The sequence below is a fragment of the Nematostella vectensis genome, chromosome 1, assembly GCF_932526225.1.
Source record: "Nematostella vectensis chromosome 1, jaNemVect1.1, whole genome shotgun sequence".
NCBI lineage: Eukaryota > Metazoa > Cnidaria > Anthozoa > Actiniaria > Edwardsiidae > Nematostella > Nematostella vectensis.
Window position 1 is genome coordinate 6,404,181 of NC_064034.1, and position 14,035 is coordinate 6,418,215.

Consider the following 14,035-nt stretch of genomic DNA (forward strand, 5'->3'; position numbering starts at 1 on the left):
GCAAAATATATAAATAAGCGGAGTTAAGAGGGGAGGGGAAGGGGGCTCTTTAGTTGGCGTAGGGAGTGGCTCTGCGTAAGGACAATCTTGGACTCTAGCATCGTTAACCACAGTCCGGATCTTCTCGGCTTTTATCCATATTGGCGATATTGAGGATGATGTGAGAATTTATGACGTGCCTCTATTCCTTCAACAGGACTCATCACCACTGTGACCCTTCCCTGTTACCATGGTAACACGTTTGTAGGCGTGGTTGGTATTGACATCACCATGGGAGACCTGCTTGCGGACGTGTCGTATTTTGGCGCGGAGCAGGAGTCATACGCGTTTGTGATTGACGGCTCGGGGCGTGGTCTAGTTCACCCTTTGCTACCCATGCCATCGAACGCCGACCAGGACTATGCATCTCTCGAAATCCGGACACTTGAACCGGACGCGCCAAACTCTATATTTGATTCCATGCAAAGGTGATGATTTTAAGATAAAGTAAACATTTCGAGTCTTGACATTTTTAAGGGTGCACATATTTCGCGTGCAATTATTTCTCAGTTTTGACTTCATTTTCTCGGCCATGTGCATGTTCATCCAAATAAAGTACATTCCTAAAGTATCTGCAACATAACAAATACAATATTTTTATTTTATCGTAATGCAAACTTACAATCACGACAATTTTCTTGCTCTAACAAGCTGATGATATCATATCGTTTTGCTTTCAACCTCTCTAGCATATTTTGGCAGTATTTATCCACGCAAGATAGCTTCGATACCCCCATAATATTATGCTAAGCTCCACAAATAAAGCACACGTTTAAGATAAAGCAGAAAGGGCTTGCAGTTGTTTGTTTACATAGGAATCTTACACAAATAGAGAAACGACGTTAGCTCAAATACGTTTCCTATTGCTGTTTAATGGCATACTTTTCAGTCGTTTTGCGTTAACTCAGATTCCACTACGCATTATCTCCAAACCTTGCTCCAAATGCAAAGTGTAATTCACCAAACGTGTTTTCAAGAGGCCGTGAAACTGTGTGTTTTCAACGTCAGATTACATTGCAAGGCGCGTCTATCTCCATGTGCTTGCTTTGTATTCTACAAATACCACATTGCACCAAGCTGTTGTCGTTGCCTTTCTCTGACATATGAATAAGTATTCTTACGGGATTTTTTCACTTCTCATTCCGTACCACATTTTACTGTCCCGTTGCTTACTAGAGATGGTCATGTTTTTATTTCATACAGTGGCGAAAGGGGCGAAGAAAGGTTACTGACGCGTCGATTCCTTCCTCGTGCTGGTAGCAAAGCTGGTGTGCGAGTTCGGACGGTGAATACAACATACTACTGGCAAAAAGTGGATGGGACCAACTTCTCGGTCTGCTTGGTGCTTGTCAAGGGAGACAGCTCGGTATCATTGAAACCACTTTCACCAATTGGTATGCACAACAAGTTTTTATAAAAGACCCTACAAATATCGCTGTGTTAGGTAATAAGGTCTTCAGAATATGTCTTACTTACTCAAATTATCCTGAAGAACAAAGCCCGCCTTGAAAAAGAAAACAGCTTCTTTTCCCATATCTTTCCTTGTGTTATTTTTTGTTCCTCTAGAGGACTTTAAGTTCATCTACCACCGTCTAGACCTGCTCAAGCCTGAGCTACCATGCACACAGTTTCAGCGTTACGCCGTCAAGAGCTCATCAGTCGTCAAGTTCAGCGCGGACGTGTTCACTGACCCCTACCAGTACATCGGTCTGTCCGAGACCTCCACTCATGTAATGCAGTACTTCATGTACATGCTAGATAGATCAAACACTGTAGAAAACCCGGGGTTCCGTGCGGGAATTAAGGACGATGTTTTGGCGTCATACAGAGCTGAGAGTATCTGGCTTAAGAGTGAGTCTCTAAATGACTATGTGGTGTGGCGGTATATCGGCAGTGGAAGCGGCGTTTTTAGACTTTTTCCAGGCGTAATACTGGCCAAGAATTATGACCCAACGAAGAGAACGTGGTGAGTCAAATACGATTACTGCAAGGATGACACGCAAACTCCTAGTAATCCGAGCGAATACGTCATTTTTTCTTCTGATGAGAACGGCTTCATCTTCTTTGCATTTTCTTGATAGAAGTCCAGATTTGTGTTTCACACTTATTGAATATACGCGATACCCGGTTTTTCCACCACATTTATTCTCGAGTAACTAACCTAACTTCGTACCATCACGAAGAGGTAAACCTTAGATGACTCCTCGTTTTTATTTGAATTCCTTATCATCAGCTCGATAATTATCCTGTCTTCGTCAAAGGAAAATCATTAAAAAAGACCAAGTTATGGAGGACTTCTATGTTTAAATGAGAGGGAACAAGTCATTTTTCAAACTGTTACGCGTACATTAAAATACCCTCGATTTAACCTTTCAAGGTATCAAGGAGCGATAGATAACCCAGGAAACAACACATTATCCACACCATACATCGACGCGTTTGGCGCGGGGCTGGTGATCACGCTATCGCACACCGTGACCAAAGGGCAGGGCGAGGTGTTCGGAGTGATGGGCGCCGACTTTACTCTACGATTCTTTCACAGGTAACACGTGACATGGGGCTTTAATTAAACTAGGTCATAATTTTGACCCAACATTTCCCCCGCGCGCATGTTTCTGACATACTTCAAATACCTTCCCATGTCATCGACATGTTTTCTCGGATAACTAACATACGCAGGAAACATGATGTAGTAGCCATATCATTGTTTTCTAGTTAACACGATAAAAGATGGTTATACAAAGATAGCTTGCGAAACTTTTCATATCATTTGAGGAAAGGTGTTTGCGGAACGTCATTAAACTCCTTTTAAACTTAACATTAACGAGACATGATTGACTCTCTCGGTCATACAATCAAAGCAGAAGTTGTATTGTATGAAAGCAGAATTCAAATACAACTTTTTTCGCTAGGATGTTAGGAGACACTTACATCAAATGCAAAGACCCAAGCTTCAAGTGCTTTATTATGGATTCAAGTGGTTTCTTGGCATTTCACGAGGATTTTCTGTCGCCCGATATCACGGCGGCCACAGTGGAAGATGTACATATCACAGAGAAGCTAAAGTCTGTCGCCCAAGATATGATAGATAAAGGGATCCTGGTACAAAACCATTGCCGAGACCTTATCAAGATCGGAAAGCAGATGTTCTATGAAGTCCATTTGAATGAAAGCGTCACAAACGTCATTGGAACATCAACATGCAAGATGTATGAGATCCACCCAATAGCTAACAGCAACTTGTACTTGGGTAAGTGAGGTATCATCACTAGGTTCCATCCAATAAATAAGACCGTGTACATGGGTAAGCGAGCTATTATAACTAGGTCTATCCAATGGCTGCCAGAAAGTGTAGTTGGGTAAGTGAGATATTATCACTATGTCCATCGAATAGATAACAACAACGTGTACATGGGTAAGTGATGTATTATCACTAAGTTCATCCAATAGATAACAACAACGTGTACATGGGTAAGTGAGGTATTAATAGAACAACAACGTGTACTTGGGTAAGTGAGGTATTATCACTAGGTCCACCCAATAGCTGACAGAAAGTGTTGGGTAAGTGAGATATTATCACTATGCCTATCCAATAGATACAGCAACGCGTAGTGGGGTGCTATTGTCACTGCATTTATGATATTAGCGTAATTAAGGAAGAGAAGAGCAAAATGAGCGGCGGGCCAAAACAAAAAAAATGCGAAAATTAGGCTCAAACATTTCAACATTATCCAAGGACGAATTTTTGGTTGGATTGATTTTAATAGTTTTCACAGTATTGGTCAAATATTTGACCTCTCAAATATTTCTTTGTACGATTCTTTGTTAACTCCACGTTAAAACACCATTACCTAGTCAACAAACAAAACAACAACAACAGCAGCAACCAGCGACGACGGGAACAACAGTTCGACGGCAATATCATATGCAACAAGATGATTAGACGGATACAATATTTACCATCATCAAAACAGTTCATGTTATGATATGAATATTGTAATGAAATCGAAGCCCTTTTCAAGCCCCATACTCACATAAAAGAGTAATACACGCAGGTATACTGGAAGGCAAGATCGGCGAAGTCTGTTCGTCTGACAGCTGTGTTTGCCTTGAGAGTCGTCAGTGCTCTTCTTGCAAGTGCCCGTGTCTTACTTCCTTGAGCTACGAGTACTGCAACAACACCTTCCCTTCGAGCAGGTACCATAAGAACCCTAGCACATAAGGTATATGAGACGTAAAGACGTAAGTATACCAAAATCAACATTTTTGTCATATTTATTTTTCATTACCAACATAATCAAACTATCACCAAGTCATCGTCATGCAGTAAACCTCATCATCGTCATAGTCTAATGAATCATGATCATTATTTCTATATTTATTACATTTATTTCGCAATTACCAATATATAAACAAATTCAATTGCGCATTACATCGAGTAAAAAAAATAAACTAGTAATAAATGCTAAACTATGATAAAACTATGAATAATATAATTGAAATAATAAGTTATGATAAAATATAAGGAAAATGTAGTTACAAATTAAATGCTTCTTTAAATAAAAAATGTATTTGTAAAACTGCCTATAGAATTTGAGCACCTTACTTCATTCGAAAGACTATTCCACAGACGGGGCGCAGCGACTGGAAATGCACAGATCGCCATAAGAAGTTGTTGACTTGATGGTGATGCATCTAAGGGTCAAAAAGCAGCAACATTGCTGCTGTAGGCATCACAAACTGTTATATGTCATCTTCTTTATCTCTGTCACCATTGCATCGTCTCTAGTCGTTATAATTTGCTCAGCCATCACTGCACATCATCCAGCCATCACTGCACATCATCCAGCCATCACTGTACATCATCCAGCCATCACTGCACATCATCCAGCCATCATTGCACATCATCCAGCCATCACTGCACATCATCCAGCCATCACTGCACATCATCCAGCCATCATTGCACATCATCCAGCCATCATTGCACATCATCCAGCCATCATTGCACATCATCCAGCCATCATTGCACATCATCCAGCCATCACTGCACATCATCCAGCCATCACTGCACATCATCCAGCCATCACTGCACATCATCCAGCCATCACTGCACATCATCCAGCCATCACTGCACATCATCCAGCCATCACTGCACATCATGCAGCCATCATTGCACATCATCCAGCCATCAATGCACATCATCCAGCCATCACTGCACATCATCCAGCCATCACTGCACATCATCCAGCCATCATTGCATCATCTCTGTCACCATTGCCCAACTTACCAAAAGCAAACAGCATTTCGACATTTTTTTTTACACAGTTTGGCCATATGTCCCGTGCCTCCCCCGGTAGTGGGCACCGTGCCGATGAGTGAAGATACCCATGGCTTGGAAAAATGTTTTGATACCTTATGCACCAAGAAGGTACTATTCGAAGAGTGCTATGGTGTTGTTGGATGTAGCTGGTGCGTCATGGACGAAAACAACAAGGCGTTTGACGAGCCCTTCTGCACAGAACAGAATCTATGCTACGGTGGAAGATACGGTATGATCTATACAGAATCTATGCTATGGTGTAAGATACGGTATGACTTAGAATCTATGCTACGATGTAAGGTGCGGTAAGACTGGTTCAAAATCTATTCTACGGTGGCAGGTACTTCAAGACTGGTGCAGAATCAAAGCTAATGTGGAAGATAAGTAAGACTGTACAGAATAAAAGCTGTGGAAGATACGATAAGATGGATACAAAATATGTGCCCCAGTGTAAGAGCACAGATTCTGTAGGCCTTAGGAGCAGTCATTATTTTACGGGGGGATGGGGGGCTACTATGTTTGCGGGGGGATGGGGGGGGGGGGGGGGGGTGGTGCGTGTTTTTTTAACGTCGGATGAGGACCTCAAACCCAGTAATCTTTGATGTCCCTGAAATATATATTACGCTTTTTGAATAAATACAAAAAGCCGAAATAGTCATGTTCATGAACCAGAATAATAAATACAATACACCAAAAACTGGTATTCGACTCTGCCAAATGTTCGTCTTTAATAAATCTCTTCCGGGCAGTCACTTTTTGGAGATACACATGGATACGAACAATGTTATTGCTGTAGTCGACTCATTCAAAAAAATTATTCACAGGAAACCCGGTACCTGGAGCTCCGACCCAGTCTCCGACGGCTGCTGAAGCTGCCTCGTCATTACCACTGATGAAAATTATCACCATCACAGGCTACTCGGTCGGGGGGGCTGTGTTGGTCACGATCGCCGTTTTTGTCATGTGGAAGTGCCTAAAAAAGCCTAAGCCGGTCCCGGAGGAGCAGTATGCGTATGGCATCACGGCTGCCTTGCCGTTTCCACAGGGAGTCCAGATTGAAGACATTTATCAAACGATCGGAGAAATCTATGGTGGTCTACCACAGGGATCCGTGTCAAGTTTCGAAAGTGATTGTTAGTAAATATAAGGACGCGACGCCCATAGCTAGGAATCCCCTCTCCCCCTCGCCTGTTATTAAACCACCCCCTTTCACAACCCCCCACCCAAAAAAGGCATGTTAATCAATTATGTATGTGTTTATTGATCAGAATTTGCATGTTAGTTAATTGACAATTGAAATAAAGCAAGGATTTTACAATAATGTGAAATAGTCGCTAATATTGGCAGTGGAATTATTGCATCTTGTGTTAGATCCCCCATAATATTATAACTTTTTTTGTTTGAACAGATGTTAGAAATTTAGTTTTAAAATACTTTTATTCGTTTGACGCTGTTTTTTTATTCTTCTTGGTAGTTTTTTTCCTCCAGGATGTCCTATTACGAGTCATCTTTCACGTTTCAGTTTCAGTTTATTTGTTTCTCCAGTAAAAAAATATGTATTTTCGTATAAAAAAGAAAATAAAGTTATATTTCTATAAAATATAAATACAAAATTCATTTCAAATATGCCGTTCAAATATGCTATTGCAGGTCATATCTTTAAAGACTAAGCAAACAGCATTTTTTTCTTTTTACCACAAAAAAAACACTGCCAAAATTTTCAAACTTGTGAGCTTTTTCAAACCCGCACCCTGGAGACCGGCACCCGCGACTTGAAATCCGTACCCTGGAAACCCGCACAGCACCTCAAAACCCCCCATTAGGGAAACTATTTATTCTACTTTCGTTGTCGGATATTTAGGTCTCTTTGGTTGCTTTTGGAAGGACTCATCGCCAAAAATAGAAAAATATAAGGTCGCTCATACATTATGTTCTTGGGGGGGGGGGGGGGGTTGGGGTTGGTATGATAAAAAGTACTTTGAACCCAAACAATAAGCAGGTCCCTGAATAGTTTAACAGGGATTTTAGACAGAAAGAGCAAGATTTGGTTCCGGGGGAATCGGGAAGCCTAGTTTGTTTTCAAAATAATACCTATCCTGTAATAAAATAACACCTATCCTGGTTGCCAGATGGTTGTCGCCCCAGGCTTAAAATAATAAGCAGACTCTAACCTTTGTGTTATCTGACTGATTATCTTCGTCAGCCTTCCTTCGCGATGAATGCCATTCATCTTACACTCATCTGAGTGTGGTGTTTATCAGTCACCGCCGAAGTGGCGGTTGAAAAGCCTCCGCCAAATGACGATGCCACTTGTGATTTTAAACAAGAATGGAAGCAAAAACTGCTGGAAAAGCACAATGGGCTCAGGTCACAGCTCAGCCCAGGTGCCTCTGACCTCGATTATTTGGTGAGTGAGACTCAACATGCTTCGGAGTTTACCGTTCTCTTGTTATGTGTTTGAATATCAGAATGTGATAACGGTGTAGGTTTTATAGCCAAGAAGTACTATCGTCACCTTACTGACAGGTGTTGCTACTGTAAACTTTCTTGTTTTTGTTTCTGGTTTGCTGTACCTATTTAGAACAGAACAAGTTGTTCTGGGGCAATAAGAGCTCCACTGTAGAATCAGCATGTAGATTTGTAGGTTTATTTACTAAAAAAATCATACTTAAGCTGTACCATGTGAAGCCCTTTTATACAACTCCTTATGCAAAATAATCTAGACTAAACACTCTAACAACTGAACAGACTAAGCAGACTCCATCATTGGACGGGAAGAGCCTCCTTATGAAATTATTTTTGTCCTAGTTACGACTAAGGTGGTCGCTAATGACGAGGTGTGACCATCGCTTCTTGTACAATCTTATAAAAGATTAATTCATCTTTATCTCGGGCAAAATTCTAAATGGAGCGATGAATTGGCGGACACATAACGAGCCCCAGCTCCTTGGCAACGAGCTCTGGATCCCGCTGAGATGGTACGTCTCGCGTACCATCTCGGCGGGGGGCACCCTGGTTTGAATGAGAACATTCCTGCCCAACACATAGGCTGTCGTAATCTCTTAGTGTGAGGTGAAGAAAAGTGTGCTTTATCTGTCAGCGTATATGACTTTTGTCAGTGTGTCTAGTCGTCCAACAAAGCAATCAAAGTAAGGGGAATGCGGAATTTTACGTGAATTCCGTTAGGAAATGTGAATTTCAAAATGTGTGTGACGCACACGTGTAGAGCTACTCGTACGGGACACGAGACAAATGACTTCAGTACGTCCTGCCCTTATGGAAATCCCTTTTTATGCGAAGTGAACTTCATAATCATTCGTTTCTTGGAATCAAACAATGTATTTTGAGGAGTTTCTCTTACTATCCTTACCTTTACCTGTCTACTATCAAGTCTCTATTACTATCATAAAAATATTATAACAAATTTGATCATATTCAAATATGGGAGGCGGCCGACGAACCGGCCAGAAGATCTCTCAAAGGCATATAGATGTCACAGTCATTCAGATTTAAACTGAAATCCTAAGTGAGGGTGTTATTATTATCATTCGCACGATACATACTGCAAAATATACAAAGGCTATTCAGAACGAAGGGTTCGGATGTTCCGGCCAAGAGAACCCTGTACGCCCAACAGGATCAAATTTGCTTTTCAGTTTGAATTGCAAAATAATATTATTTTCTTCTGTACCCTCGTTACACTGCGCAACACTTGCTACGGGGGGCGAAGGATGAGAATTCGCGCCATTGCTGTTGCTTGTAAATTCCTCGCTTGTGCTGTCTGTGCTCGGTCCTGAGTGCGGCTACTGGATTGACTGCGTTGGCTTGGTCAATTCCGATTGATCTACGTCGGCTATATCAGAATATCAAGTGATATTTTTCATCTCCGGGCTTGGATTTGTCTTGTCGCCTTCGTATTGTCCAATATCATTGCAAGGCCGCTTAAATCCATATTTTCTATATTGCTATCGCTCTACATCAATAAAGCCGGAATTACGCCTAAGGCATGGGCAATAACAACCGCCAGTTTGCCGGTCCTCTCCGGTGCTCTGCTCCGCGTTTTCACGTCTATGGCATAGCCGTCGATAATTCTATATTCCGCCTGGAATTGCTTTAGAGTAGGCTGAATTCCTTCCCTGGAAGGCCACATGTCTCTTGAGTTAGTAGCTAATGTATTTCGTATTTCGAAGTTTCGAGGAAATACTCGAAACTTCGATATGTTCACATCCCTCTCTGCGAGTTAACTTGTTATGTATGAGCGAGCGCGGGATTTACTACGTGTCTCGTGCTACTATTTTGGCGCCCATGTCGGTTTTTTCTTAGCCCGGCCCCTAAATTAAACATTTCTAATAAATTAAGACTAAATAGTTCAGATTACACAGGGAGAGTATCCCGATGTACTGAATGATTGTTGGCACCAGTACGCAGTATAGGTGACATTTTTATTATTGGATTTGACACTTCTACTATTGGATTATGACGTCGAGCATGGCAACCTCAGTGAACCAAAATTTGACTTCCGGAATTGCTGGGGCTCGTTATGGGCTCAGATGTGGGCTAACAAGTGTTGGTATGCTGTCCACGGCTTCGTAAAATTTGGAGATTGGGATTCCGAGCGTGGGAGCGCGTATGGCGGCAAAACGCTCGGTAGGAATGGCCCGAAATTCTGCAATGTCTATGTAGACATTGTAGTTGAAACATTCCCATACCCAAACAAACGGTGTACCTATCGAGATGAGCTCGGCGCTGGAATTGCTGCAAAAGCTTATTTAACGCCCACCTATAAATAAACGTCCTCCCTCGAATCGAAGCTCTCTTTAAGAATACCAAATGAGCACCCCTTGCCATTCCCTCGAGTGTTTCGATGGCTCTCTTGACAATGACCCTTGAGAGTAGCGACAAGGATATCGAACAAGGAAAACCTGCCCATAGAATCCTTTTCACGAGCCAAACTTATAAACGCACCGGTTCTCGTTATTCTTTCACTCCTAGGTCAGAACATTAAGTTGGAATACGGCGACTATTATCAGAAAAATCCAACTGATGGTGTCCAAGATTGGTTCGATGAGAGACAGCACTACACGTATGGCAAGCACAGCCCAAGAAACTGCAGACGCCCTTCTTGCGGACATTACACGGCGGTACGTACTCAACTAGGTCTAGCTATACGGGAGCTTTATACATCGGCAACAGTCGGACAAATGACGGAACGCTAGCACAGTCGTATTGCCCGTGCAGTTGGTAACCATGGACAGTTATTATGTTCTTGGTAGCATGAACATTGCATAGCCGGTTTGCCTAAGGATAAACTTTACCGATAATGAACTGCAGGACGACTTCAACACCACATGTTAACCACTGGTTTTGATCTATGTGCGATCTAAACTGCCACAGGCTATCTTTTATGCATTAATATCCGCATGTATTCATCCTAGCAAGAGAAATCCCATACGTCTAGGCAAATCGTCCCCTAGAAGGTCGGTAAAAGGGGTGCGTTAGGGGGGGGGGGGGGGTGCAAAACCGCAAAACCGCACAAAAAAAAACCTAAAACATTAAAACCGTAAAAAAAGGCAGAAGCCTTAAGAAACGACGACGGCAACGCAGACGCCGACGGCAGAAAAAAATGGGATTTGATTCAGAATTCAATAGCAGCACGTGGAAATGCCTGATACTCTGTCTGATACATTTCAGCCGTCTTCCGTAAAACAACGACGTGAAAACTCGTTTCACGGTCAATTATGAGGACGCAGACAGTTTGCACTGTAAACTCCACTATGTTCGCTGCTGTAGAAATAATGTCCTTAGTTTATTTTTATCTGTCTTTGTATTTGCTTATTCCATTGCCAGAAACTATTATTGATCGCAACGCGCGAAAACATCTTTTTCGATTGCGTTGTCCTAGCCGCCGTCGTCGTTAAGGTCCCTAATAACCGTGAACCGCACAGTCTAGAACATCCGCAATACCGCGGAATAAAATACGAAAAACAAAAAAAACAGCACCAAACGCATCACCGCAAACTGATACGCCCTACGGTAACGTGATCTGTTGGATCTGTTTCTTTATGGAACAACTGGATTGTTTCCTTTACCAGATGGTCGGTAATGTTGTGAAGACAGTGGGGTGTGCAATCAAGGTGTGCGACAAGAGCAAAACATATTTCGGAAAACACCGTGTACCATTCGCATCGAGTGGCTTTCCACCGACACCCCTGACGAAGTTAAGCATACTTGTGTGCGACTACACCAGAAAGTCCGTGTATCTAAGCCGCTTGTTTTGAGAAATTCTAGACTTTTGTTATCTCATGGAAAGAGATTTTGTAGTATTGGCATGGGTCGTACATATAAAGGGAGAGGGGAACTAAACATGACAAATTATCCCGTGCACTCCTTGTAATTCAGACATCCCTTCAGCTTGTTAGATTTCACATACCCCCCCCCCCCCCCCCCCCCACAGACTTCCCACTCGCGTCAGTGAAGGATTTCTAAGGACGAATTCACGAAAATAGTTACCTATGGGTTATATGTTCATGCTCTAATTCATCAAATTTACTTAGTGGATTTAAATGTGGAATTAATCCGTCTGTATTGTTTTTTTTCTTTCCTAGAAGCTCAATTTTACGAGTTCAGAGCGATATAAGTTCGTCTCTTATTTGTACATATTTAGTATCGACACAAAGTAAAATTGAACTTTTAGGAAAGAAAAACAATACAGACTGATGCATTTAATTACCAACTAACTTTATTTAATAAATAATACATGAAGACATAACTAATTGAAAATTGAGGGGGCGTAAGGGGAGTGCGAAAACCGCACAGAAACCGGTACAGAAAACGCCAAAAACCACAAAACGGTAAAAAAAAGTCCAAAGTGTGGTACAACGTATAGTACAACGATAATGGAAAAATACTGCCCGAAGATGTGCGGTCTTTTTAGTAAGTTAAAATTGCTATATGAATTTACCACTGTTTTATATATTTTTTGCTGTCTATCAATGTGTCCTTTGCATTCTATAGTATACAGTACATAGGTAATATTAAAACTCCACTTATGTACCTTTATGCATAATAACGCTTTGGTAGCTCAAACTCCGGACAGTTCAAACTTCGGGCACTTTTTATTTAAAGTACACAATATTTTTAAAACGGTATCGAAAAATCGTTATCGAGTTTGATCTAGCCGTCCGGAGTTAGAGTGATTTTAAATGCCAGAATTTCACTAAACAGTCCGTCCGGAGTTTGAACTTCTAGCTATACAGAAAGCAACCGGGCTCAAACTACTTTGTTTAAGTATCTAAAACATATTTTTTTCTTAGAGTGTCCATTGAAATGCCAGAATGGAGGTAAATTAGACGGTGAAACATGCACGTGCACTTGCAAGGATGGATACAAGGGAGCCGACTGCGCAGGTTTGAGAGTCAAAACCAAATTATTTAAAAAAATCATAGCCATAAGCCTACAGCAGCTAGAAACAGTTTTCCAAACGTAAACTATTAAAACTAGTAAAATATTAGGGTCGGACATTCGATATGATTTAGTTTTAAAAGTTCTTTGGTTAATTCGGCAAGAATCTTTTAGAACACAGCCTCTTTATTCAATACAGTTTTTTTGACCCAGAGGGCTTTAAATGGTGTGTTTTTTTTACTGTTGCTCTCTTCCACAGATAAACTCTGCAGTCCTGGAAAATACGGATGGAACTGTGAAAGTAGGTGTTACATTTATCATAATTCATACTGTAATTAACACATGAATATATGAATGTTATGGCCGCTTGGCTATGTAGTTTCCACAATAGAAGAATATTTTTTTAAAGTAAATACCAAACCAATACCTGTTGAATGACCTGAAATTTATAACAATTGACCGGTTTTCTCCACAGAAACGTGCAAGAACAAAATGTCTGACGAAGGCTGTAAAAGTAAACCCGGGTCGAAAAAATGCGACGATCCAACAGTTTATTATTTGAAGTGTCACTAAAATTACGATTTTATAGTGTACACAGACAATGGAAAGCATTTAATACCGACAGCAAAGCTCAATTTAGATTCGCTTGCCCTTTCTCAACAAATATAGAATACTTTGAACTCACTAGGGAGACAATTTACTTGGTTATTTGAATAAATTGAAAACAGTCGGGCATTTAGTCCATCCAAGACCTGTCCCGACTGTCGGGCATACAGCCACTGCGAAAAAAAACCCGGCACTTTTAGCGGGGGCGAATCCACGAAAAATTCAGCCCTTTACGAAAAAAAAAGCGTTTAACACTCTCGCCTCAAATAATAGAATGAAGACATGCAGCTCATAATTAACATACTAACCCTAAACAATTTGGCCTGTTTACGCAAACCAGTGTAAATAAGGTATGGATCTGCACCTGATCAGGACCTTTAAACTGTGAATTTAAAAGGGCGACGGATAGTCTCCCCGGGAGGGGGGGGGGGGGGGGGGTGATCGTCACATCTTTTAGGGGATAAAATTCGGCCAACTGCCATCCCTTAAGGGGGGTGTTCAAGAATTTTTTCCGATTTTGCCATATCTTGGGGTATAAAATTAGACCAATTTTTTCACGATTCTGCCATCTTTTAGGGTTAATAATTCCTTCGACCACACTCAATTTGCTATATCTCTTAGGGTTAAAATTTTTTGTTGACCACGCCCAATGTGCTCTCCATTAGGGTT

General features: G+C 41.4%; 2 protein-coding genes across 4 annotated transcripts in view; both read left to right on the forward strand.

Moving 5' to 3' along the window:
• Positions 1-6,680, forward strand: part of LOC5519056 (VWFA and cache domain-containing protein 1) — a 9,583-nt gene extending 2,903 nt beyond the window's left edge. The window contains exons 6-13 of the mRNA XM_048731948.1: positions 197-467; positions 1,243-1,433; positions 1,606-2,005; positions 2,417-2,581; positions 2,952-3,289; positions 4,095-4,236; positions 5,365-5,588; positions 6,184-6,680. Coding sequence (XP_048587905.1) covers positions 197-467; positions 1,243-1,433; positions 1,606-2,005; positions 2,417-2,581; positions 2,952-3,289; positions 4,095-4,236; positions 5,365-5,588; positions 6,184-6,497 — 2,045 coding nt within the window. The 3' untranslated portion in view covers positions 6,498-6,680. The remainder of the gene's footprint in view (positions 1-196; positions 468-1,242; positions 1,434-1,605; positions 2,006-2,416; positions 2,582-2,951; positions 3,290-4,094; positions 4,237-5,364; positions 5,589-6,183) is intronic.
• Positions 6,681-7,418: 738 nt separating this feature from the next.
• Positions 7,419-13,599, forward strand: LOC116602958 (multiple epidermal growth factor-like domains protein 10). 3 transcript variants are annotated; one of them, XR_007312517.1, is made up of 5 exons: positions 7,419-7,766; positions 10,352-10,500; positions 12,673-12,765; positions 13,020-13,061; positions 13,236-13,599. XR_007312517.1 is itself a non-coding variant. In XM_048731272.1 (4 exons), the coding sequence occupies exons 1-4, from the start codon at positions 12,256-12,258 to the stop codon at positions 13,331-13,333; spliced, it is 270 nt and encodes an 89-aa protein (XP_048587229.1). In that variant the 5' UTR covers positions 12,231-12,255; the 3' UTR covers positions 13,334-13,599. The 3 variants fall into 3 exon arrangements, 1 of the variants encoding a protein (XP_048587229.1); XR_004290400.2 differs by lacking the exon at positions 7,419-7,766 and having other exon boundaries at positions 9,708-10,500; XM_048731272.1 differs by lacking the exons at positions 7,419-7,766; positions 10,352-10,500 and adding an exon at positions 12,231-12,292.
• Positions 13,600-14,035: the final 436 nt, after the last annotated feature.